General features: G+C 46.0%; 1 protein-coding gene across 2 annotated transcripts in view; it reads right to left on the bottom strand.

Moving 5' to 3' along the window:
* PLXNA4 (plexin A4) overlaps window positions 1-25,607 on the bottom strand; it is a 407,314-nt gene that overhangs the window by 39,966 nt on the left and 341,741 nt on the right. For both annotated transcript variants that reach the window (XM_035315928.1, XM_035315929.1), the window contains exons 15-24: window positions 24,626-24,762; window positions 22,787-22,954; window positions 17,053-17,146; window positions 15,056-15,295; window positions 14,090-14,236; window positions 8,739-8,973; window positions 8,215-8,357; window positions 4,986-5,254; window positions 2,415-2,481; window positions 472-618 (exon numbers count right to left, since the gene is read on the bottom strand). In XM_035315928.1, coding sequence (XP_035171819.1) covers window positions 472-618; window positions 2,415-2,481; window positions 4,986-5,254; window positions 8,215-8,357; window positions 8,739-8,973; window positions 14,090-14,236; window positions 15,056-15,295; window positions 17,053-17,146; window positions 22,787-22,954; window positions 24,626-24,762 — 1,647 coding nt within the window. The remainder of the gene's footprint in view (window positions 1-471; window positions 619-2,414; window positions 2,482-4,985; window positions 5,255-8,214; window positions 8,358-8,738; window positions 8,974-14,089; window positions 14,237-15,055; window positions 15,296-17,052; window positions 17,147-22,786; window positions 22,955-24,625; window positions 24,763-25,607) is intronic.

Raw genomic sequence — 25,607 nt, 5'->3', positions numbered from 1 at the left:
GTAAAAAATGGTTTCTCTACCAGAACAAAGTGTTCATATCTATTGTCTACACTTTCACAGGCATTTACATGATCCAAGATTCTTGCTTGTTTTCCAATGCTCCTGGACCTCACCTAACCAAAGCAATAGTAAAGGATTGTCAGCCTAACCAGCAGTGAGTGCTGACCTCTTCACCCAACATACAATGCCCTTGGGGAACTGGAGATGGTCTGGGCATAGGATAGGGCACAGTGGAGGTAAATTGGAAGCTGTTATCTTTGCGAACATGCTTTGCCAACAGATACTTCAGCCACAAACTTTGTTGTGACAGGGGATATAACTAGCGGATCCTCATCAGGGTTATCCTGCTGGGTTGCAAGAATAAATTGTCCAGGAGGTCAACACGCCCTTCACTGCCTTCTTTCCTCGAAATGCTCTTTGTCTTGAAGAAGGTGGGACAAGCTCATAGGACAGCATGTTCAGAGCACTCACCAGTGTCTTGTAGTCTATCTGCTGTCGGATAAGCTTGTCCTCACTCAGCGAGTACCGGGCCTCCCCGGTGATTGAGTCGATGGGACCCTTTTCCATCTGCTGCTTGATGGCACAGAAGAGGGAGAACAGAGGTTCACCAGCACACTCCTGCAGGGATGAGAGTTAACAACCAGGTCAAATATGAGGAACAGAGGTGAAAACCTGGATCCCCAACCCACATAGCAGCTCAGTGATTGCTGCAGCTTGCCACCCCAGGGACAAGTCAATCACTGGGTGATTCCACACCATCCAGCCCATGCGTCCATCAGGTTCTCTGAAAGTTCTCAAGAAATAACAATGAACCATCCCCAAAACCATACTTGTTGGCCATGAGTAATTCATGGCATGATAGACACTGCTGTCTCTCCATTGGGTGTCAAGTCACTGCCACTGAGCCAGAGTTTTGCACCAGAGCAGGCAGTGGGATGGGTCCTGGAGGACCTCAAGGCAGGGCTTGGCAGGGGTCAGGACCACTGGTGCCCCATCCTGGGTGTCTGTCACACTCTTCCTGAGCACTCTCATGCTGGAGGCAAGCAGGGATGCTTGGGCAGGACCAGCTCCTGACTAAGGGGAGATGCACCCATGGATCTGTGTGGTTGCACTGGCAATGTTGGGTTTGTAGGGACCAGCCTGGGACAGCAACAAGGAGCCCACGGGCAGGGCCAACAAAGCACCTGCTTCCCTATAGTCCTGTTCCTTTCATTCACTCCCAGTCCACTCTTCCCACACCTTTCCTGTCCTCTCCTCTCTTGCTGCCCTCACTCTGCACGCTCGTGTTCATGCACCCCTCCTTGTTATTTCTTCTCTTCTTCCCTTCTCTTTCATGCCTCTGTCCTTTCTCCCCTCCTTCCCACCTTGCCCTCCCCTCTTGTGCTGTGTCCCAGCTCAGTGAGCGAGGTCATTTTCCTCTGGTGTAAATCCCAGCAACAACAAGTTAATAATCTGAAGCCAAGTGTCCCCTTTCTCAGTTCCTACACCTGTCTCCCACTTAATTAGCTTATCTGCCAGCAACATATTGCTAGTGTGTGCCTGTCTCTTGCCCTTATCAGGCCACTGCTCAGGCGAAGGCAAAAAGACAAGTAGCTGAGTGGGGGGGAAGACTATTATAAAAGCAGTGCTTTAAAAAGTCACCTCCTTGTATCCTTTCCTTTCAGCTGCAAGTGGGAATGTGATACTACAGCCACTGAAATTACCTTCATGGACCTTCAGAACTTCCCCATGCATTCAGCCTGGTTGTTCCTGGGGCTTGGGAAGGCTCAGGGGAATGGGACTGGTTTGTAAAGCTTTGAATTTCCAAGCAGAGGGTGGCTATTCTGTTCAGATGGTGTAAGGTGAGGTACAGGGAGATATAGCAACAGTGCTGAGAGTGGAGGCAAGGTCAAACTTCACCTCTCTCCAAAAGGCTTGGCCTGAGCATAGCACGACAGCAATTATTGTAGAACCATAGACTGGTTTGGGTTGGAAGAGACCTTCAGAGTCATCTAATTCCAGCCCCCGCCATGGCAGGGACACCTCCCAGCAGCCCAGGCTGCCCCCAGCCCCATCCAGCCTGGCCTTGGGCACTGCCAGGGATGGGGCAGCCACAGCTCCTCTGGGCAGCCTGGGCCACTACTTTCATAGTAAAGAATTTATTTCTATTATGTAATCTACACCTTCTCTTTTGTAGTTTAAAGCCATTCCCCCCTGTCCTATACCTACACCCCCCAACAAAGAGGTCTCAAAGGCTGAAAGCTTCTTTTTTATTACATATCACCCAAAGGAGACCTTCCAGAAGTAACGAGAGGGCTCAGAGGGTGTCTCAGCTCATTTCATGCTTTCACTGAGTCAAATGCTACCCCAACTGAACCCTGCCAAAAAGCAATGCATTAAAGCAGCTGTTCATCCACTCCTGCTGCTTCTCTTACCTTAAGGAACTTGTAGAGAAGGAAGGTGAACCAGTTGGTGAGCATTTTCTCAGCCACGGACTCTGTCCTAAAATCAGACAAAAAACAAATCAGAATTGAGTTATTTGTGTTAGCAGTATCAAAAGGCTGGTTGAAAGTTTGGCAGTGTGCATCTTACTAGCCAGGTCTCTGAGCCCCTTGGAAAGTCGGGCATGGCACCATCAGGATTAAGCACATCCCAGAGTCTGTTTTAGCTTTGGCTTTAGAAAAACTTCAGGCATTTCTTTACTGCCATACTAATTCTCCTGTGACTAAGGGTGTCCTTGCATGTCTGTTCTATCAATGAGAGAGAGATGACAAGTTAGGAAGCCTTCTCAGAGATGCTCAGGGAGAATAAATCTATCAAATATGAGGAGCTTTTATCTGGTAATGATTATCTCCCTGATATTTGGGAGTTATTATACTCCCCAATGTGTCAGTGTGGCACATTCACAGAACTACTCCTGTAGCCCTTGAACTCTATCCTCAACCAAGCAAAAATCCATCCTGAGTCTTTAGGGTGAACTTTTCCTGCAGAATCAGTAACTTGGACTTGTTAATTTGGTTTGGACACCAGGAGCACAGGATAAGCTTGTGTTGGCTCTAGTACACATTTTTTTTTGCTCAAGAAAAAAGCTAGAATCCTTGCTTGAATGAGTAAAAGTGGGATTTGCTGGTTCTGGCCTTCACCCGAGGGTGCAGCTTGCATTTCAACTTCCTTAGTCCTTCAGCATAAAGTTGGTCTAATTTCCTCTGCCTAACGCAATCATTGCTCTGTCTCTGTCTGGAGTTGCCTCTGTCCAAACCAGTCTGTTTGTCCTGTATTCCTCTCAGTCACGGTCACCTAGCCACTGTTCCCCATTGATCATGGCATGAACCTCAAGTCTAGCACTCTCCACACTTTATCATCCTCGCAGAGGATGTTAAATTACTGTTGCCCAGGTGACTTTGATCTCTTTGGGTCAGTGGATGTCATCTCTGACATTTCCTTGTGCTTTCAAAGCTTGACACAGTGCAGGTGTCTTCATTGTTCACTGCCTCTCCTTGTAAAGGCCACGTTGCATTTCTAACAAGTAGCAGTACAGTTAGAAAAGAGCTGGAATAAAGGGAAAAAAAAAAAAAGAAGACAGGAGAAGACACAAATGAACAACCAGGGAAGACAAAGAGATGGAGAAAGGGAAAAAGAAAGGAGATCAAGTGAAGGCACAAATGGAAGAAGACAGTGCTGTCCAGCATCAGGGGAAAAGCACAGAGAGGAGGCCTGGGGACAGCCTGGGGGAGGTTTCCAGCCAGGCTGTAGGACTCAGGGAGTCAACTGACACTAGAGTCTGGTCTCTGCCCCTGGCTTTGCTGTCTTGAATGCCAGGAAGTGGGAAGTGCCTACTGCTCTTTTTTTTTTTTTTTTTTTTGCTTGTACTTAATGGTGGGCTCTGTGCCAGAAGAAATTCTCCCCAGCAGGCACCACAGACCTCTCCTCTGCCTCAGCCATCCATCATCATCAGCTCAGCGCCCCTCAAACACAGCTTTGGGCAGTGGCAAAGGTCATCCGTACTCAGTAGACTCCCCCTGGTTTTACTTCAAGTCCTAACTTGAATCAGAAGGATTGGTTCAGACCATGGAAAGGAGAGGATGAATGTCATCCTAAAAGGAGAAAGGGCTGAATTTCCCTAAGCAGGGAGAGTACATTAATTGCAGAGCAGTAGATTTGTAACTCAAGGTTTCCCATACAACTCTGGCCTTCAGACCTTGGATCTGACCAGGAAGCAAAAACCCAAACTCGTGCCTTTTATGAAACCATTTCTGTTGTCCTGCTCAGCTCTGCATTCTGGTTTCAACCATCTCCCAAAGCCGATGCCCAGGAAGAGACAGGAGATCCTACAATGCAGCTGAAGAAGACTCCACACGTGTCTGGAGGCGACTCATAAACAAGAAGCACTTTAGGGCAGTCCAAATCTCAGGCAAGATAAGGCAACAGCCAATTTACTCACCTTAAAGACCAAGTATATTATACGACCTGTTCCTTGTGATATACACAGAACACAAATCCAAAGTAAGGATTACGAAACATGGGATCTTGCTGCGCTTATGAAGCTTCCTGGAAAATCCACATTAAAATCTGTTGATAGTGCACCATTTAATTGTTGGCTGGTTTTTGGTTGCAGATGAAATGGAGAGAGATCTACAGACACACTTCCTGAAAGGGAAGGAAATGTGGAAAGGATCCTGGGAAGAAGGAGAAATGTTCTCTAGGGGAAGGAACCCTGTGCTGGGAAGTCTTGTATGAAGCCGGAGAGCAGCAAACCAGCAAGGGAAAGCAGTTCAGCTTTCATTCAGCCCTACTTGCTTTATTCATACCTGCCTGCACACAGCTTCATGGCAGCCCTACAGTGCCATGTGAGCTGTGGCTGTACACCATCCTGATTTCATGCCCTGTTGCAAAAAGCAAAATCAATCAAATTTGTCCTTTTCCTCCAAAAGGGACTATCATGCACATGTTAGATAGTGGGGCATAGGTTGCCCTTCCCAGCTTGGTCTAGCCCCAGGTATCTGTACCTCCTGAGCAGCAGCTTGGGGTGGTTCTTGCTCTCCAGATTTTTGTCTATGAGGTCAGCCAAGAGCTGCTTGAGGACATCAGTAGCGTACTCCAGCTTGCTCTGCAGCACTGTCATGATCAGCGAGGCCACGTTGCCACGGTCCCGCATGGAGAAGCTGCGCTGGGACTCCAGCGTGCGGATGAAGGACAGCAGGAAAACCTTGTTGTTGATGAGCTGTGCAAAGAGCTTGAGGCCTTTCTCCACCCGTTCCTGCCTGTAGCCAGGGACCTGTATGAGAAGACAAGGAGTTTATACCTTTCCCTCACTGCCCACTGTCAGGCCATGCACAAATGGGTTGTGCACCCATTGACACTTCTTTTCCCTCAGCTCTCTATCTCCTCCAACTGTACACTTCAACATCAAGCAGAAGGCAGATCTAATTCAGGAAAAATGGAAAAGCTGCCTCAAAATATTTATCTAAAAGGCAGGTAAGCACTTCCTTCTGCTTTACAGGATAGTCCTGTGAAAAGGAAGTGAGTCCATACATCATCTGAAGATTAGGAAGCCAGAGGGACCTCCTAACCACAGCCAGATGATTATTTTCCATCCCTGCATCCCCGAACATTTAGTGGAGGTTGCTAATGCCTGGATGTTGTACCACAGCATATTGTGTTTTTATTGCAGTCAGACTGAAATCTCACTCTGTCCTCCCCTAACACTTCTTTTTATCCCTGCAAGAAACCTGCTTACAGAGAAAAACAGTCCAAGTCAATGCTGGAAAGGTTATGTGGGTCTCCTGTTGGTCTGACCTGTCTAGGTCTCCTTACCACCACATCCCAGCGAGTAACCACATATCAGCTGCCCCTCAGTAGCTGCTTGGGTACAGGCAAGGTGCAATGTGGGGACTACAGGACACAGGTTTGGGGGTTCTGCTTGAAGGAGCTGGGGGAGGTAGTAACAATGTGGGGGGAGTAAGAGAGGTCCAAGAGTCATGTTTTGCGAGATGAAGGGGTGCAGTTGAGGTGGTGAGTATGGAGATGGGTCTTGGTTTGAAAAACTAGATAGAGGAAGGTGTGAGAGGGCACAAGAGCTGGGACTTATTTTGGAAGCCCTACTACGGTGGGACTCCAGGGCTTGGTAGGTGAGATGGTTCAGAAGCAGGGAGGTTGGTAAGTCTCTGACATATTTTCTTTTGTGAGAGGCTAGTGAACAATCTTTTTACATAGAATAATTTAGTACCTCAGCACTGGACCCTAGATCCTACAGTCTGCAGTGGGCCCTACCCTTTCCTGCTCTTGTGCCTCTGTGGGTATGCTACATCCCTTTATCTGCTGCACCAGTGTGGTCTTCAATAGAGAACTCCAAACTCATTCCTCCATGTCACTGAAGCTCTTTCAGTCCTTCAGAAAGCTTCCCTGGAAGCTGGAGAGTCACAGCTCAGAGAAACACATGCTACTAAGGCATGTATTCATTAAACCTCCCAGTTTTGGCACTTTAATCCAAAACAAGTTAGCATGCTTAAACAACCGAGTAATGCAAGTCCCCTTAAAGAATCATTACTTTTTTTTTATTATTATTATTCTGGAAATTAGAGATCTTAACTCTTTTTGCATTCAGCAAATAAATTACTTACTAAATAGCTTGAGACAACCAACCAACCAACCACTACCACTCATCCTGCTAATAATTATTTTTAACTCACTTGCTTGAACATTTAATATTGTCTATCCCCGGGTTATTATGGAGAAATAAAAAAAAACAAAAACAAGAAAAGTATTTTGTAGTGCATCTGGAAGCAGTTAATTAGCAAATGAGCTGGAAATAAGTAAGACCTGCTCACTGCAGGATCTCTGTTGGGGCCTTTTCCCAATAAATATAAACTCCTTCTAGGTGCTACAGAGAAAGGAGCTGAGAGATGGGAAGAGAAATGGAAACTGCCTTCCCTTGTTTGTTGGTAGCCAAAGATGTTGACATCGGAAGAGCTACAGAAGGTTTAAAAAGGATTAAGGGGAAAAAAATAGAATTAAATAATTAAAATGAAATCAAGGGAAGAGAAGATCAAAGGTGACAGATTGAAACATTGGCTCTGTGTCTCTCTGCATGTATATTCATATGGGAGCATCTATGGTAAAACCTTTGTAGGGTTCAGATGCCATTCTGTGGTCAGCTGGCTGAGGCTGATGAATATACAAGTTGAAACTGGCCGTGGGCATGATGAAAGTGTTTGTATGTGTGTTCACTTGTTGCATTTGCTGAGCTGCTTTTCCTGAGGGAAAACAGCTCAAGGCTACTCTACCTGCATCCCAAAGGCAAGTCTCTACAATAGCCAATGTGTAACGCAGCCTCCCACCCATTCCCAACAGTCCTCATTGCTTCCAGATCAGTTTTTTAATGGTTCTCACCATATAGTTTGATGAAGTTTGGCTCTCCTCAAGGGCAGGAGCAAGAACCTCTGATTACACAGACAGCCAAGCATGGTATTGCCTGCGCCAGCTTCTATTTCTCCTCCCTGCCAACTCACCCCAGTCTTGGCCTCCAGCAGTCTCACCAGCACATGCCAGAGCCTCTCTGAAGCACACAGCTTGCCAAAGACTTTGTGGAAAGCTCAGCCAAGGACCTCCCTGGCCTTGGCCATGGTGCATTACCCGCTTCTCTGACAGAGGTATCCCTTGAGCAGATCCTGCCCAGAGCTGGGTAGTGTCTCAACATCCTCCCACCACTGCCATATGGAGAGCTGGGATGAAGGGGGCAGATGTGGGCAGGTTATGGGCAGATTGGTCCTGGAGGTGTCTGACCTCACTGCAAACCACAGAGCAAAGGTGAACCTCCTTCAGAGAATGCAGGTTAATTCTGTAGGTGTTGCCAGGAAGAAAGGACTCTGGGTAGAATCAGCAATAGACAAAGCTGGTGTGGTACAGGCAGATATGCTGCTCTGCTATGGGGCTATTTTTCTGGACCCTTCACTGTCAAAAAAATAAACCACAAAAGGATGGAGACCAAGGAGGATCTTAAAGCAGCAGACCTAATGCACATAGATGTATGGGACTCTTCTAAGAAAATGAGTGATCAAACAGAATTTAACATCTAAGATAGGAAAAAATCATCCTCTCTTTTCAACCTGGACTTTTAATGAGGCTCTGTTTTGTCCCTGGGAAGACACAGCATTGAAAGCCATCATGTCCCCACCACTGACACAACATCTTTTGCATTCAGGGCATGAGCAGCAGCTGGTGATGTTGATTTCTTACCTCCAGGTCTCTCAGGACTGGGTGATCTTCAATACCAGGGAAAAGCACCCTCATGGTGTAGGTTCGGTAATCGAGGAAAGGGATCCCAGCTCCATCCAGGTCGCTTGTCAGCTCATGAATATCCGTCTGCAGCTCCGCAAAGGCTGACAAAAAAAGGAACAAGGCATGCATCAATGACAGTCCAGCTCTCCCTCATCATAAAGGAAAAGCCTTCAGACCCATGTGCATGAGACTAAGGTATAGATAGTGAAGCAAAAGATGGAGAGTAAGATGGACAAGAGTAGGCTCACCCTTCCCACCACATAATTTTTCTTCAGGGCCATATGCCAAGGCTCCTTCTGGACACTGAGTTAACCAGTGCAGGTAAGACAAGGTGGAGGAATAAAGGATTCAGGGCAAAATCAGATTAGATCCAGGCCCAAGCCAACCCTACAACTCCCATTTCTTGGTGATATTTTGGCTCAAAGCTTTGTGGCTGGATCCCTGTCTCCTGTCACTGTGTCAGCCTTCTTTCCCCACCATACCTTCTTTGCACTCCAGTGCCACCCTGGACTCCAGGTTGTCCATCTGCATCTGCAGACGCTTGAGGGTCAAGTCACTTTCTCGGGACTTGCGCTTGTAGGCAATCAGCACAGCCACGATGAAGATGATGAGCAGGCCACCAGCCACCGCAATGCTGACAATAGCTGGCAAGCTGAGGGGGCTGTCTGGAGAGATGTAGACCATCCCCGGGGAGAACTCCATCCCTCCTACACGAGCCTAGAGGGAAGGCAGGAGAAAGTTGCGTTGAAAATCCCATACAAGGAAGAACACAGAGGAATTCCACCATCACCCCAACTACAGCTGCTATGCAAATCAAACTCCCATGATAGCACAGGAATGATGACCTCTCAGATTAAACAGGGCATGAAGTACTTGGATATAGAACAGCTAAAACCACCTGAAATGTCATGTAGAAGCAGCTCTATTGGTAGTGTCACCATAGACCAGGTCAGCAAAGGACTTCTGGTAAGACAAACCTTACCATGCCCAACGCCCTGGCTACATAGCAATGTAGAGTTCATTTAGGGTTTTCCATCCTATATCCTGAACAGCTATGCTGTGTTGCACTGCCTTGATGTCAGTTAGTCCCAGAATGCATACAGGACACATCGCTCTTCGTTACGGACCGATGGGTCTTAACCTCCTTATGGGATAGGAGACATTTGACCTGGACAGACGGCACAGCAAAGGACAGAGCATTGGGAATGCCAAAGTTACAGTCACAATTTGCTTCTGAGTCTTCAAGTTGAGAAAGCAATATCTGGAAAACACTCGAATAGGGAAAAAAAAAAAAAAAAAAAAAAAAGGCCCACAGGGCCTGGCCCATCCCCTTTACAGCCCTTCTCCTAGCCACATGTTCTGCTTGGTCACGTTGGCTAATGGACTTCACATGCTCACCAGGGGGACATGGAGCCTAACAGAGCTTTTTGTTCTCCCTGAACCCTCAGAGGTTCTCAGGCCTCTGGGAAACGTTTCTGTGTTAATCTTTGCTTTTAACAGCTAGAAAGGAACCCTGCAAGTGGTACTGTTGCATGCCCAACTAAACACTCTGCTGGAGAAAGTCTGTTGCATGCCCAACATGAACATCAATCCCAACAGCAATCCCACAGGGTGCCATTTGTTCAACGCTACTACAAAGCTGTTCAAGGCTATGTGTAAAACAGGACAAGTTTGAGTGGCAGGGGGAAAAGCACAGCAGACTAGTCGGAGATACAAAAAGGATGGCTTCTAGTACTGGGATGTGGTAGGGGAACACTGGTTATGGATCATCATAAACCTAGGAAGATGTCATGCAAAGAGCTTGAAGAATTGTGAAATGGCGCACCCCATCACTTCATCCCAGCCAAGCTTTGTCCTGAAGAAAAAAAGCTGGTCCTGCACAAAGTGCAAAATCTGTCTGCCAGGCAAGAGCCACAGCTATGTGCTTCCCCCTCCCACTGCAAGTGGGACCCCTGACATACGCAATTGAACCTTTACCTGTCTCCTTTACTGGCAGCTCTTTGTCTCCTTCTCAGCTCCCCTAGCAGTCAGTGCAAACAGCCTTCATCTCGGCCTAGTGTCCAGCCTTACCCCACATCCCGCTGGCTCTCAGTTAACTAGTCTGTTTCCAGCCAGCATGCATATGTGTTAATCCCAAACTTTCCATGCCTCAGCTCAGGCACTTACTCAGGTTTCCTCCCTAAGTTTCAGGAGGTTGCAGCCAGCAGAAAGGATTATGAAGCACTGAGTTGTGAATTAATGCAAAGCTTCCAAGCTGCTCTCACTCCTCACCACCACAGCCCTTGCTGGGGACACGAATGTCTGTGTCCCCATCATCTCCTTGAAATTATTTACGGACCCACGTTACAACCACTCAGAAAATGTCTGTTTTGCACTAGCACCAGCTGTAGGCTGCTCCACAGTGGGTCCTGGTCAAAATCACCTAGCTGGAACCCTTACGTCTTGCACAGAACAGAGGTGAATTTCTGGAAATACGTCATTTCCATCCACAAGGTCCTCTTATTACCTGAATACTTCTAAACATTTGGAGATGGGCTCTAGAAAGATAACAGTGTCCACAGAGAGCATCTAAACCAAACCTAAGTTCATCTGACCAAGCAGTAGAGTTTCATGATCCTATTGCAGCCTGATATCGATGATTTGTAGAGCATCTTCAGTGGCCAAGGAACAACCTAGTAAGTCAAAGAACCAGCAGTCCATAGTTTTCCTGTCTATTCCAATATATAAGGCTCAACTCCACTTCAGAAAGCCTGCAAATGTAGAGTTTTGGTGTTGGCATGTGGCAAGCTCAGCTGAGAAGACAAGCTTCCAAAGTCAAAAGCTAATCTACTCACTCAAAACTATTGCCGTTTGACCTAGACCCGTGTCGCAAATCCTTCCAAGATGACAGCAAAATTGGCTCACCAGTTTGCACAATTTATTTCCTGTCACGGTGGATCAATAAACTGAGTCATTATATTTCATTTTCTGCTTCTTACAGTGCCCCTTTTCGCCCGGGCCTGGCAGTGAAATGAGTCCATTGATGGAGTTTCAGACTAGAGTCAAAAAAACCCATCCCGGTCCCCAGTGTAGGTCTGTCCTCAAAGCCCAGAGAACAGCCTGGCTCCATGGGTGGGATTCCTCTCACCAAACTTTTGACATGCACATCTGAGCTGGACATTACAGCGTGCTTTTAGAGCCAACGCAGAGAAAAGGCACTTTCAGCGTGTGATTCATGCCAGCTGCTTTTGACACCTGCTTTGACATTAGGATGAGATGCTTTATTCAGCAGAAGTTCCCATTTCTCTCCATTAGCTATAAGAGAATTTGGACTCCTAGAGGGAGGCGTCTAGCAAAGTTCCTCTGTAAAGATGTTTTCAACACTGGAAAAGCCTCACAGTCCACAAATCAAACTGCAGGGATCTAATGGAATCTGTCTCTTGGAGAAGAAAGCCTGCAAGTTTGCAGTACTATTTGTGAGTGCTTAAATAAAAATAAAATATACAGATATGGTCCTACTTTATTTCTTGGGCCCTGAGTGTTTTCCAAGGAAGCTAGTAACACCTTCCAGACATGAATGCCCTATCACCAAATACCAGTTTGGCTCTTGTTACGCCTATTAATGTGGCATTTGCTCCAAATGGCACTATGGCAGAGCCCAATTTTCTCCAGGAAAGTTTTAGGGGAAACTTGTAATGATTCAAGAGAGAGTTTCTTTAGCTCCTGTTGTGTAAAACTTGACTGTGGGTAGTGTCTTTCCTACTGCAAGTTTGCCCTGGCAAAAAAATAAATGTTTGCCTTAGGATAATACGAATTGTGCCCTGAATTTCAATTGCTAAATTTGACCGTCTCTCCATACAAAGACACCAGGGTGACTTTCCACATGTAAGTGAATACACAGAACACCAGCATCCCTTCGAGTGTACTCCATCTCTTCATTGCAGACCTTCTCTACCATGGTTACACATGAATCTTCCTTATCTCTATTTCTCTTACTTGAAAAAGAGCTTGCCTCTGGGTCTTATTCTATCCTTATAAGCCATTGCCCTGGACTTGTTGTTCTTTTATATTTTTTCAAGTATTTAACTTGGTCATTCCAGAAAAGCTGAACTAGAGCAAAACCATCTTGACATCAACATGTGGCACTGCCACTATTCCTTCCCTTTGAAATAATCACAGTGTTACACTGGTTAATTCACCCCCATGGTCTCCTCTCAGATCCAGACCACTTCCATTTGCAGGAAAGGGTTTGTGCAGCAGTCTTCTCAAGGTTGCACAGGAATTCATGGGCAGAACCAGGAGATCTGGGAGAGCTACCTGTCAATTGTCCTGACCCTCAGAGTGACACTCATGGGAAACATGGGCAGCAGAGCTGCCGTGCCATGCTAGAGGGGCATTTCCCAGCCCAGCTGTCCCCCTGGTAACTTCCAGATGCAAAGTCCATCCTTGAGCACTGGTCTCCATCAGAGGTGACCTTCCCTGTTTGGTTCCCAGCCCAGACACTGTCAAAGGTTCGTCTCAGTGTTGGCTTTTGACAGAGAAATCTGTAACTCGCCCCTAACTCGCCCCTAACAGTGATGCTCATTAACAGGCTTCAATGGGATCATCTTCCCACATTTCCAGCAGAATTTCTTGTTTGATCAGCATCCTCAGAAAGGGATTATTTTTTTTCACTTAAGCTGTCCCAAGCTGCGGGAACAGGGGAGACTTCCCAATTAGTAAGGCCTGGCCAGATGTTCATCCTCCCTGATCCCCAGGGGTTGATTATTGCTCACCTGACTTTGAGCTCCATCTCTCTAGGGCTGTTTTTGTCCGTCTCTGACTAACCATATGTTTAATTATATTCATGAAAATGACAGGGAACATATATCGCCGTGTTCAAAAGCTTTGGTATTCACACAGAGAAAATCTCTCACTTCATTATTGCTCCTCTTGGAGTGTCTTAATGTGCTTTACAATGAATTGAGTGCCACAGCATATTTGCATGGCTGAAAAGGATTATTACCTCTATTTTCCAGATGATAAACTTCAGCACAGAGAAGTTAAGTAGCCAGTGTGAGGTCTCTCAGCAGCAGTCACAACTGGGACCAAGGATGGTCACCATAAACTCTCTATTTTCTAAAAGACTGCAGAAAATTCTTTCATTTTATTTATTCTTTTTAAGAGCCACGCGGCGCGTCTCCATCCAATTCTACAAATCTCACTGCATCAAATTAAATAAATACATGACAGATTCGGGAGGGCAACAGAGAGGTGGGAAAAAAGTTGATCCCAGGCAATGAAAAACATTGATCATCCACATGTCTGATGTCAGTTATTAGTCTTTGTTGTGTTTCCACCCACAGCTCCGTACAACTCAGATGAGTTTGCTGATGTGCTGTTTATCGAGCAACAGCACTGAGGCATGCAAATTGCTGAGAGGCAAGTAAAGGAGTGAATAAATCAGTAGACAGAGGAGGAAGCTCCCTCTGATGTAATCACTATGTTCATTTTTCATAGGTTCCAGGAAGGATATGCAAGATTACACTGAGTTGTATAGATGTCAAAATCTCAAAGTCACACTACAGTCCATATCCTGCATGTTTTTTTTTTCTCCTACATAAAGACAAATTTTAGCCACCAACGTGCTGGTAATTGCTGGGGACTGTGATGAAGTTAACAAAGTACAAAGTTTCCAAGTTACTTTTCTAGGATTGATGGGGATATTACATCCAGATGGTACTCTGATGTTTGTAGGCTCTACATAAGGTAAATGATGATGCAAACTCCTGGGAGACCTTTGCCAGCTCCTCAGCATTTTTGTGCCCTCACAACTCACCCGGGGAAGAAAAGCTGAGTTTCAGGCATCACTCACCATCACCTTGTGCCGTCCGATGAGGTTTGGGGACTCACACAGCAGCTGCACATCTGATACAGTCACCACACAGGGCTTCTCACCAACCAGAACAGTGTAGTTCAGCTTGGCATTCCCTCCTGCCACTGGTGGAATCAGGTTCTTGCCCTGGATAGAAAGAGTATCACGCCCCCCCAAAAAACATGTCAGAAAAGAGTTTTCCTTCCAATTTTGGTTTGCTCCTATTACACAAGTGTTAACATTGCACTTCGCATTCAAGCCTCACTGTTCACTAACTTAGAAAGAAAAAAACAAACTGAAAAAGTCCTACAGAACACAATAGGGATGGATAGACTGCCATCAGTCCAAACAACTTGTCCTGTTCCTCTCTCTGGAACTAAAGCATTGCAGAAAAACCTTGAACAAACAGGCCCTCAGAAAACATTCAGGCTATATTGAAACATATTTCCAAATGTGCAAGCAGGTATTCTGCGTGCACAAGTATTTCTTTGTGTATGTGCCACACACCAGTGCTGATATGGAAATGTTCAAGCATAAAATTCCTTCTTTGTGTAGCTGCCCAGATTACAAAAATGACAGAGGACTGCTGTGGGATTTGCCTGGGAGCGAGAGGAAGGTCTCTAAAACCTAAGAAAATAAATAGGTTTTGGTATTTAACTGCCAGCCCTGCCACAGTGGTTGAAAATTTTCCTCCCTAGCAAACAACAGTGGTTGCAAATTTAGGCGGCCCATGTTTAGCTATAGCAGGGATTTTTATTTTGTAATTATGGGTATTGGAAGATGTTGAGCAGTGACTGGTGCAGTGTTTGCTGATGGTGACTCTGATATGATGCAATAGGATGGGTGCAAAGAGTGGAGGAAATCTCTGGGGATGCCACTGTGATTAGCAAGGTGCTAGCAGACACAGAAAGACCACAGGCAGCGTGTGTCTGACCATCCCCATCCCGTCCTTGGTCCCCATCTCACCTTCAGTATAATCGGACTTCCTGGCTTCAGCTCCAGGATCCCCGAGGGGTTGAAAACCTCAAAGACTGGGTTTGGGTAGTAGGTGAAATTGGTTTTGTTGAGGATCAGCAGGGACTGCACGTTGTCGAGAATGAAGCCGAACTCCTCCGGGCGCTCAGCTAGCTCAGACTGGTGATTGGGGTCAACAGCCAGTGCTGGCGCCTGGCAGGTCATCTCCGTGCTGTTCTGCACCTCGCAGTTCTGGGGGAGAGAGACCCAACACAGGGAGAGTTTATGGACAATGCCTCCAGCTCTGCTGGAGGGATGATACCTCCAAGGAAACGCTAGCCTAGCAGAGGACACTGAGGAGCAGACCTCCTTGGTAATCAAGAGGCAAACTGGTGCTTCGCTGCTTCAAAGCATGCCCCAAACCCATCAGGCAATCAAGCAAGGGATTAGGAAAGCTTTGTTGGGACTGGAGTGTAGAAAAGTTCGTATTGCAACTGGGCATCCTGTGCCTCTGCTCTGAGGGAATTCAGCCTTTGGGGTTGCCAGGTTGTCTTTCCTTCTAGAAATAAGAAGCTCTATATTTTTATTATTTATTTTTTATTTTTTGGAAGGTGGAAGCTCATCAAAGCCCCGCAGCCATCCTGCAGTTAACTCTCACCCTCTAAAGAACATTCCACAAATATATGTGCAGTGCATGCTCATTTGTGTCCAGGATATTCCTGTTTGTACAGCCAGCTACATGAAATGAAACCCAGCAAGGTGGAGTGAAGACAATAGGGTAACTTTCAGGACACACTGAAATTCAGTTCCAAACCTGACTACTAAAACCTGCTTTTTTGTATATCTGACAAATGATTGTGAAGGGATATTATCCCTGACTCCCATTTTAAGCCCCTAGGAATTAGATGTCTGGTTGTCTTTCAGGATCTGAGCTTTCACCTTTCTATGACATGGTTCCTAGCAGAGTTCATCCAGAGCCTCGCTAGGCTCTGAGCACCAGAGCACTTCCCTGTGCAAAACTGGTGGGCAGTTTGTTACGAGCACTTGTAAGATGATGAATAGGCTTCATCAAGTGCACAGTGGCATAATTGTTCGACTCTATTGTGTCACGCAAGAGCTGGAGTCTGCAGGAAGAATGTGATGAAGTCGTGCAGGCTTGTAATTCTGCAGCAAGCTGGAGAAGTGTTTGGCCGTGCTGTGCCCAGAAATACGACACGTTACCAAAGCATACCTAAATACATACATAATGAAGTGGACCGGGGTTCTCCCATAGTTCATGAGGGCCTGGAAGATTGCCCACTGAGATTTACATCAGACCAGAAACCAACATCAAAAGGTATTTCCTGAATCTGATGGGATGTGAGAGGTGACAAGATTGCTTTGGATTTGGCTTTATGAAGGGCGACACAGCAGAGTTCACAGCGGAGCTGGGATAAGACCAAAATTTCAGTCTCTCCTTTTGCAGACTGCAGTCTTTCTGCATTAATTTAGCCTATATTCCTGTATTTTCTTCTTGGATCTCCCACAGTTTCACCATTGCTCATGAGTCAACTGGTCACCGAGAGCTGAGCTGGGCTGTAAATGTAGCTGATTAACCCTAGATACACTTTTGCAGGATGCCAAATGGGTCAGGGAGCAGACGGAGTAGTACTAAAGAATACAGCTATACAGTCCCTTTTGCTCCCAGCACACCCTGAATTTGAGTCTGTGAATGAATAGACATGGATAATAAATAGCATCAGATGTGCGTAGGACAAGAGAGAGGACAGGTGTCCTCGAGCCAACAGAAGAATCAGGCTCAGCAGAGACCAGGAGCTGAAGGACTCCTCTCTCTGTTCCCTCCTTGGTCCAGTGCTCCTTCGTGGAGAAAGGATGGGGTGATCTTAAAGGAAGCCATCCTCTCTTTTATGGATGCAACAGCAGATTTCAGCCTCCATAGCTGTTAGGAAGCCTCTGTCACCACCCTGGACATTTCCTCCTGCAGTCCCCAGCCCAGCAGCAATACTCACATTGACGTGTTCCTTTCCACCATGCTTTGCCCGGATCTGGGGGTTCTGGATCAGGTCTAGGTGAGTCCCCCACACAGCAATGGGCGTGTTGCCACTAGAGAAAATGGAATGAAAGAAAAGCATAAACCCATCTAATACATACCAGTCCTGATATTAAACCAGCAATGGGTTGTCTGTTTTCCTAAATGTTTTTTGCAAAGTGCCTGACCACATCTCACAGACCTCCAGGAAAGAACACAAAGCAAAGTGAAGCAAACCAAATAGGATTTTTTCATTAATTTATAGGTGGAGAAAGAAGTAAAACTGCATGCTTGCTAAAACTGACTCATCAAGCAGCATCTGTGTGTTCCTCATTGTCAGGACTCAGCAATCACAACTTTGGTAGTGAGAAGAGAAGAACCCAGTCCCACCATGTCTAGAAGAAACAGAGCCAAAGCCTTCAGGCTTGGTCTGAATAAGGCCTTTGCTTGGCTTCATTTAGTGACCCAGGTGGATGTGCTCTGCAAAGTGTGTAGCAGCAACGTTTGACAGAATAGAGATTTCTAATCACTGTGTCCTTTTGCTCAGCCAAAATTTGATTTCCTGAGAAAGTTGATTCATACAAGCCATGACCCTACATTTAGCTCTTGTTATTGCTTTTATAACATCTCCCTTGGACCAGCTTAGGAAGGGGAGATGGAGACAGAGCCCTTTTCATTCCCTGCAGTCAGCATCACCAGAAGGGAACAGCCTTCAACCCTCTTTCCATTCCCTTACCTCTCGTGTGTAGGAGAAGGAGGAAGGAAAGTGCAAAGGAGCATTCACAGGCTTTTTAGTAGGAGCCAGTGTGTGGGTGGGTTGGCTTTGAGAGTTCATCAGGCAGGTTTGGCCATCCCAAACCAAAGCAGCACTGCTCTGCGAGGGTCAGCTCTCCCCTTGCAACCCATGGCTGCCCACTGCAGGGGCAACGTGGTGCAAGGGCTGGATGGGGAAGAATTATCTAAGAAAGCAGAAACCTCAGCTCTCAGGGCTCAGGCAGCCAAGGCAAGGTGAGGAAACATCATCAATGCCCAGTCTCTGCTGTGGAGCTGAAGGTTTCCCAGGGATGAGGAGCATTCTCATCAGTTTCAGCACCTGCATCTGTAACTCCCCTTGGAAATTCTCCAGGCTTCAAATTATTTCCTGGAGCTCTTTGCTGAGAATGGGAGGGAAAGCCACACAGAAATCAGCTGGATTTATGTGGGACTGGGAAAAGAAAGGCCAGCATCCCCTTCCTGCCTCTAGGTAAACCTCTACATGCATGAAATGTGAAACAAGTGCATTACAAATGAGACCGGAGAAGAACACCAGGGAATAAATAAACTGTAAGGCAGAAGCCTGGGCTGGCCAACAGATCTCTCCCAGTTCTACCTTTTGTTTTCCATGTTCTTCTCTTATATTTTATTATTAAACAGATGAGGCAGGTAGGAATTACAGCAGATATACACCTCTGCTCAGCAGTGTGGCTGTCAAGCGTCAGAGAGCTGGATGCAGCTAGTTTTGGTTCAGCCCTCCTAGCTGCTTCCACCCCGATAGCCCAAACGGGGTCAGGACACCAGCTCAGACACTGGCTGGTGGCCATCCATGCTTTTAAGCTGTTAGCAGTACCCTGGCTTGGTTTAAAGTGCCTTACTACCCTCCCAGGCAATGCCTGGTCATGTTCAAGGCATGGCAAGGGCCAGGGAGCACTTCCAATAAGCAGAATGGATGAAGTCATACTGCATTTCAAGGAGAAAGATGGTATGGATGAGGGCTACGCAAGCTAGCTGGCTTGAGGTCCAAAAATAGCCCTGAATTAAGTATTTACTAGTTTAATCATGACTTTGACCAAGAACCCTGTAAATTTGAAGTCATCTTAAGAATAGGTGCAGGAAGGGTGCTGTGAGGAAGGTAACCCCACTGCAATAAAAAGCCCCTGTCATCTTTTCAAGACAAGGAGACACTTTTGTTCTAAACCCCAGCATAGCAAAGGTGTGATCATAGCTCTGACCACAAACCCCAAATCTTTTTCAAGAGTTTATGGTGAAGCCACGAGCTCTACCCATGAGCGTTGTCACGACTGTATCGTCCTGCAGGTGCTCCTGTGATACTTCTCTCAGAGGTTTCTTACGGTCTTGCAAGAAAAGGCTGTACAGGCTGATCCATGGACCATACGTGGCTTTGAGTTTAGCAGAGTGCCTCAAATTCTCCTTCTCTGATACCATCAGCTGTGACGGGAAACTTCCAATGGGAAATTTTATGGGGCAAAAGCACATTTTGCCTCTTCTGCGAGGTCTGCTTGGATGGTTGAGCTCCCTTAATCGCAGAGGGGATCTCTTCTGAAGTCACAAAACCACTTACAAGAGAGCTTCCCATCCCGTCCTTACAGAGAAAAATATACCCCCGCTAAAATGCAGCCTCACACTACGTGTTCCTGACTTGACTTGTCAAGAACCAGAGGAGAAGGGCGTAAAGGAATTTTTTGTTTCTCCTTTGTCCTGCTTCTTCTGGACTTTTGGCTGAGGGCCCTTATCCTTTTAATTATTATTTATTATTTTTTATGAATCTCTGCTGATTCAAACTAGAAGGGATTTTGTATATTTACTCAACAGTTTTATGTGTTCCAGACATATCAAATGTGTGTGCACATATACATATCTATATATGAGTGTGTGTATATATAAATAAATCCTTTTATTTAATCAACCGAGTCTGTGCACACAGTTTTTAAACCACGTGTTAAAAATTCTGTATTTGGTTTGGAAATTGAGCTTGCAGGCTCCAACCACACTTATTAAGCAAAGCTATAGCACAGGATCAGAGAGGGGCCTTCTATCTGAATAAAATAAAATAAAATGAAATAAAATAAAATAGAATAAAATAAAGTGAAATAAAATAAAATAATAAAATAAAATAGCATAAAATAAAAGCCAAAGGAGTTCTGTTCACTGAAGACATCACCTGAAAATTCACTCTGGCTTGCAAATCCAGCAAATTCAACTGCTGTTTGCCTTCATGTGAAAACTGGAAGCCATTGCCTTCTGTGGCTGTGGGTGAATGCCCAGTTGTAGCCACTTCTCACCCAGATCAGAGTGATGACAGACACTGCTGCTCAGCAAAATGTTAGAGGTGTGTTAGAGGTGCTAAGACTGAGAGCTTTCTTAATTTAACTCTCTTTTTTTTTTCTGTCCCAAAAGCTCTAAGCGCAATTTTCTCTCCGCAGACTCGGATAATTGCTGGACGTAATTCAAATCAAACCCAGATCAAATGTATTAATGGAGCCTTATAAAATTCTAGGTACCTGCCAGCCCAGCGTGACTCTTTTTTTTTTTTTTTTTTTGGCTATGTGAGTAAATTAGCAGTAATCTTTTCTTTATTGTCTTGGAAAATGGCACTTGAGAAGGTTTTAAGCCAGTCTGGGTACATTCATTCACTAATTTTGCAAAGCTGGTTTAGTAGCAATCATCTATCCCTCAAAACAGCTTAGCCCCGCAGCCAGGAGTGATGAATCAGATTTGCTGTAATGAATCATACCGCATAACAAACATAGCAAGGAACAGCCTCCTCAATCTATCTCCAGATCCAAGTGTCTCTCGACTAACTTATTTCTTGTTTGATTCCCAGTAGCTGAGCTGGCTGCACTTTCATCCAGCTCTCTGTGGATGGCTTGCTTTATCTCCATTACAACCTCAGGACGGAGCTCCACAGCTTGACAGTGATTGTCCAAAAAATGGGCTCAGACACCCTGAACCACAGATGGAATCCTGTATACTGCATCTTCTCTCTCTGCACCCTCCTCCAAGGTTACATAATAATAATAAATAATTTGAAAGTGCAAAAGAAAGGGCACAAAGGCAGAGGTGCAGTGGGTAAACCTGGTTAAAATTAGTCTCCTGCTACTGATCAAGTGGATGCTTTCTATTTTGGAGATACCACAGAGAATAAGTTAGAGGCTGTACCTGAATGATGAGACAGTCCCAGGCATCTACCTTAGCAGCTACACACCCTGCAAGTGAGCTGGCACCTGTGAAACAAGCACCTCTTCTTAATTTGCTTTATGCTGGAAGGAGGATGGGAGGTCCATGGCAGAAAGCAATGGGATGCACCTCAGGGCCAGGCAAAGCTTGGCCATTCCACCTCCAGCCTCTCCTTGGCTGCTTCTTTGTTTCTTGCTGAGAGATTCAGAATAGAAACCACAGAGCAAAGAGGTTCTGGAGAGCTTCTCCTCTCACCTCCCAGCCAGGCCCAAAGCCAGGTGAAGGAAGGGTCCCGTTCTGTAACTTTCCTGGGGATAACAGGGGAATTCACTTTCCTGGGCTGTCAATCTTGCACCTTTTAAGCAGCACTAAACTCACTTTAATAAGTAAAGGACTAAAGCGATTTCTCATTTCACTGATAACCTGAACTCTGACTGAAAATAAAACCTCCAAATGGAAAATCCAGACACTAAACCTTCGAGCCCAACATGTAAAGATTCAATCCGGCTAAATCTGTAAATTCCCTCATGGTAATTAAAGGCACTAATTGATTTGTGAAAACATCTTCTGGAGGGGAGCTGAACTGAGGGGATTTACGAGTCCTGCTCCTAATCCCCAGATACTCCAATCAGTCCGGTTTGACAGGAGAGCAGAGAGCTACAGTGGATGAATGAAGGGACACTAAGATTTCTTATTTTGTATCTTTTCAAGGAAATACCAGCGCATTTAATGCCTATTTCCTCTCTTTCTGAGACCATTTCTGCAGGATTTGGAGGTTGTTTGGGATGCCTTCCACAACCAGGGCAAATGCTACTCTCAGACGTTGCATGAACCTTCTGAATTCACCAAAGCAGCATTGATGAGCTGAAGAGCAAAAGGAATGCCTAGCAAGGAGGAAGACCCTTTGGTAGGGCAGGGACCTGGGTTCCCTTTGTATTTCATCTCAGGAGATGGCCCTGGGGCTACCAGGCATGATAGCCAAACAAGCAATATCTAGTCCTAAGCTAGCAGGTACAAGAAGGCTGTGAGAAGGTGGGAATTGCTGCTTTCAAACCCAAGGACTATTCCCTTCTCTAAGCACAGTCATGATGTTTATGTCTGGGTCTAAGAGGCTAATGGATATTTGACTGGTGCTGTCACCATAAAAAACTGTGGACCCATCCCAATGGGACCCAAAACATAGTCATGACCAGAAAAAAAAAGTAAGAACTGCAGCCTTCAGGAACACAACAGCCCCAGGGGACTGTGATATCACTGAGGGAGCATCTGGGTACTGGAGATAAACACCAGGCTGCCGTAAAGAGGGAGAAAGCTTCAACATCAGGCTGGAGACCTGCCTTTGTAATTAAAACATGAAGTCCCCAGGGCAAGCTTCTGATGAGCAGTTGCAGCTGGATTTTGCTGCATTAAGCCAGCAAGGAAGCTGTAGTCTGTTAGTGAAGGTTCATTTAGCTTTGGACTACACCGAGCTGATTTGGAGAAAGAATATGGCTCCTGCCCATCCCTCCCAAGGCTCCTTGGAAATTTTATCCCTGGAGTACACATGGCCATGGAAACCCAAGGTGCTACAGTGAATACACAGAGCAATGCTGGCATTCATTGTCTTCCCAAGAGGCAAGTCCATGAGCTCTCATGGTTCTTGGGATCTAGGAAGTGGGATCTTGGAAATCACTCTCCAATATCAAAGACCATCACAAACATACCAGTGCTGCTGGAGAAAATAAGGAGAAGCTGGTAGGGTGTGTTCCTGGGATGCTCACCTGAAGATGCTCCACTCAGGCTCAATCCTCAGGATGGTTGGATCCTCCACATACTCGTACTGCAGCTCCTGGTGTATCTTGGCCTTGTCCACCCTCACAGACACCTTCACCTTCTCAAAGCCTTCGTCCGAGGCAGTGGTGTTACAGACAATGTGTTTGGTGGATCTCCTGTGAGCAGAAGCGAGTAAATGTAAATCAGGCTCTGCCAGCAGCAAATCAATAGTGCCAATAACAGCCCAGCTTATGCCCTCTGACTTTAGCCTATTCCCTGTGAAGTGGAGAATCTCGCTGCTGCAGGAATATGCTGGGAACAGTGTGACACATTCACCTGAGGAAGTGACATTGCCTTCTCACTGCTTTAAATAAAACCACAAGAGTCACCATTACTCAGGTCTCAGAATATAAACCGAATCCCAAGGGAAGTCCAAACCAGACCTCTCTCCAGAAATGTTTCTGTGTCATTAAATACATGATGGATGTTTCCTTCCTGCCTGCAGGCACATGCAGCAGCAGCTCGTAAAAGGGGGTGTTTGCACCTCAGCTATCCAGTCTGGGATAATAAAGTTTACTTTGCATTAGGACTGTAAGCCTTGTTTAACTGCAGTTTGCAACATGCCTGAGACTTCTGCATGGGAAGTGCTAATGTAGTGGGAAGAATTTTATGGTTTTACTTAAAATGGATTCTGCATAAAAGTCTTCCTTTGGGGACCGGCTCAAAACCAGCTCCGGGTCTGAATTTTGCAGTGGCATTGCCTTCCACGAAGAGCCAAAAATCCAGCCCCCTAACACCCCCAGCCTTCCCAGCCCTGTGATTTGTGACACAGATTCATCTTATATCCACAGAAAAAATGAAGAAGGGTTCATCCTTCCCTTGCAGCATGGCATTCACCCTCCAGGTGCTCTTCAAATTTCACTGAAAGTCCAGGCATTGTCAATCCCTTCTAAAACTCCCCAGTCTCTTTAGTAAGCAACTCCAAGCACCTGTGGTTCCTGCTTAGCCTTTTAAATCACAAGCTGTGACTTCACCCTCCTGAATTATAGATGTTAAATCACGCTACAGTCCTGACAGGCAGCTAAAGAGGATTCCAGCATCCTGGAGAGGGAAGCGCATTGCTCCAAGACAGTGGTCCCAGGTCCCCCATGAATGGACCCCTCTTCTGCCAAGGAGAAGCAGGGAGAAATTGTGCCAGCTTTGTCTTGAGCTTCCACCAGTACTGGCAGCAAAGTGCATTGCACTGGGTAGTTTGGAGCTGCAGGAGCCCCTGGGAACTGGATTTAGGCTCGTTCTCACAGGGATCAGGGAACATTCAGCAGGTAACGCCGACATTAAGCCTCTCTGAACTGCAATTGAACAAGAGCCAACCCCGAGCTGAAATGCTGCAAGTCATCCATTTCTTAGCACCATGGGACTATTCTAGGCTAAAAGGGAGGTGTTTTAATACTTAAAATTGGTGTTGTCAGATTTTCTTTTTTTCTTGCCTCTTCTAAAGCAGGGACATGAAAATGAATCTTTTAAATTATGTACCCTCAGAGCAAGTAGCAAAACATGGGACCATGGAGAATTGCAGCGAAATTTGACAAGGGGCCATGGAAACAGCCCATCACATACCAATCAAAACAATGAAATAAATACTGTTCTCCCCCCTCAAAACATGCACAGTGTGGTTGTGCTGATGGAGCACAGAGCAGAATGCTCTTTTCCACGGCAGAACAGATGTGGTTACAAGCAAAAGAGTCACTCGAAGGACGTGGTGTTTGGGCTGCAGGGGAAGTCTCTTGACTGCGATTGCTCACATCTTTCAGGTTGAGGTATACAAGGTAGGAAGGACTCCTCTGTACCTGTAGAAGAGGCAAGGTTGTCGCCCAAAGGTCACGATGACGTTGCTGCCTGCGTTGAGGTTGTTGCCCGTAATTGTCACCTGGGTGCCACCCGACACGGGTCCCCGCTTCGGCTTGAGATCAGAGAGCGTCAGAGTCTGTAAAAGCAAAGCGTGATGCTGAAAACACAGAATAACAAAGGTACTTTCCCACTCTCTTTTTAGTGCTGGAGAAATGTAGGCACAGCCAGGGGTTAACCGCATTAGATGAACTTCAGAAGATGCCCGTATTTTCCTGCTAAAAGAGGAGCATTGAATGACTCCAGTCCTTTAATAGATGCTGCCTGAATGCTAACTTTGGTGAGGTGAACTCAGACCTAACCCCAGTCTGATTTCACCCTACAAAATAAGCCCTGCCCTTGTACTTGCTAGGAAATACCGTGTGCTCCCAAAGCCAGTTCCATGCCTGGATCAGCTGCAGCCACAACCTCCCATCTCCGCTGCCCGTTTAATAGAGCTCAGGAGCATTTTTGCTATTATGTAACACCACTTCTGCAAGATAAGCTGGATCTCAAACTGCCTTGCTTGATCTTAACGGTGGCCCTTTGCCTCTGGAGAAAACTGCAGAGCTCACAAGTGATGAAAGCCACCAGGTGCTTAGGGACATGGTTCGGTGGTAGACTTGGTAGTCCTAGGTTAACTGTTGGACTTGACTATCTAAGGTCTTTTCCAAACTAAACGATTCCATGATTTTAAGATTACTCTAAAGGTTATTGCTCTACCAAGGGAACAGGACCTGCTGTACAGCTCAGGCGGACGCCTAAAATCTCCCTGTGTTCATAGACTTTTCCATGGGAAGGAAGAGAGCTGAGGTTCAACAGAGCATCTTGTAGTCCCAAAGCTGGGAGCTTGTGTTCTGTCTCTCCCATGGGCACACCACATGACCCCAGGTCTTTCTTTTTCTCTTTTCATACCTTGACTCTGAAACAGTTTTGTACTGCATT

This window comes from Oxyura jamaicensis, chromosome 1 (assembly GCF_011077185.1).
Source record: "Oxyura jamaicensis isolate SHBP4307 breed ruddy duck chromosome 1, BPBGC_Ojam_1.0, whole genome shotgun sequence".
Classification (NCBI taxonomy): domain Eukaryota; kingdom Metazoa; phylum Chordata; class Aves; order Anseriformes; family Anatidae; genus Oxyura; species Oxyura jamaicensis.
The sequence above is the reverse complement of the archived record's forward strand: the minus strand, read 5'-3'. Positions and strand labels throughout refer to the sequence as shown.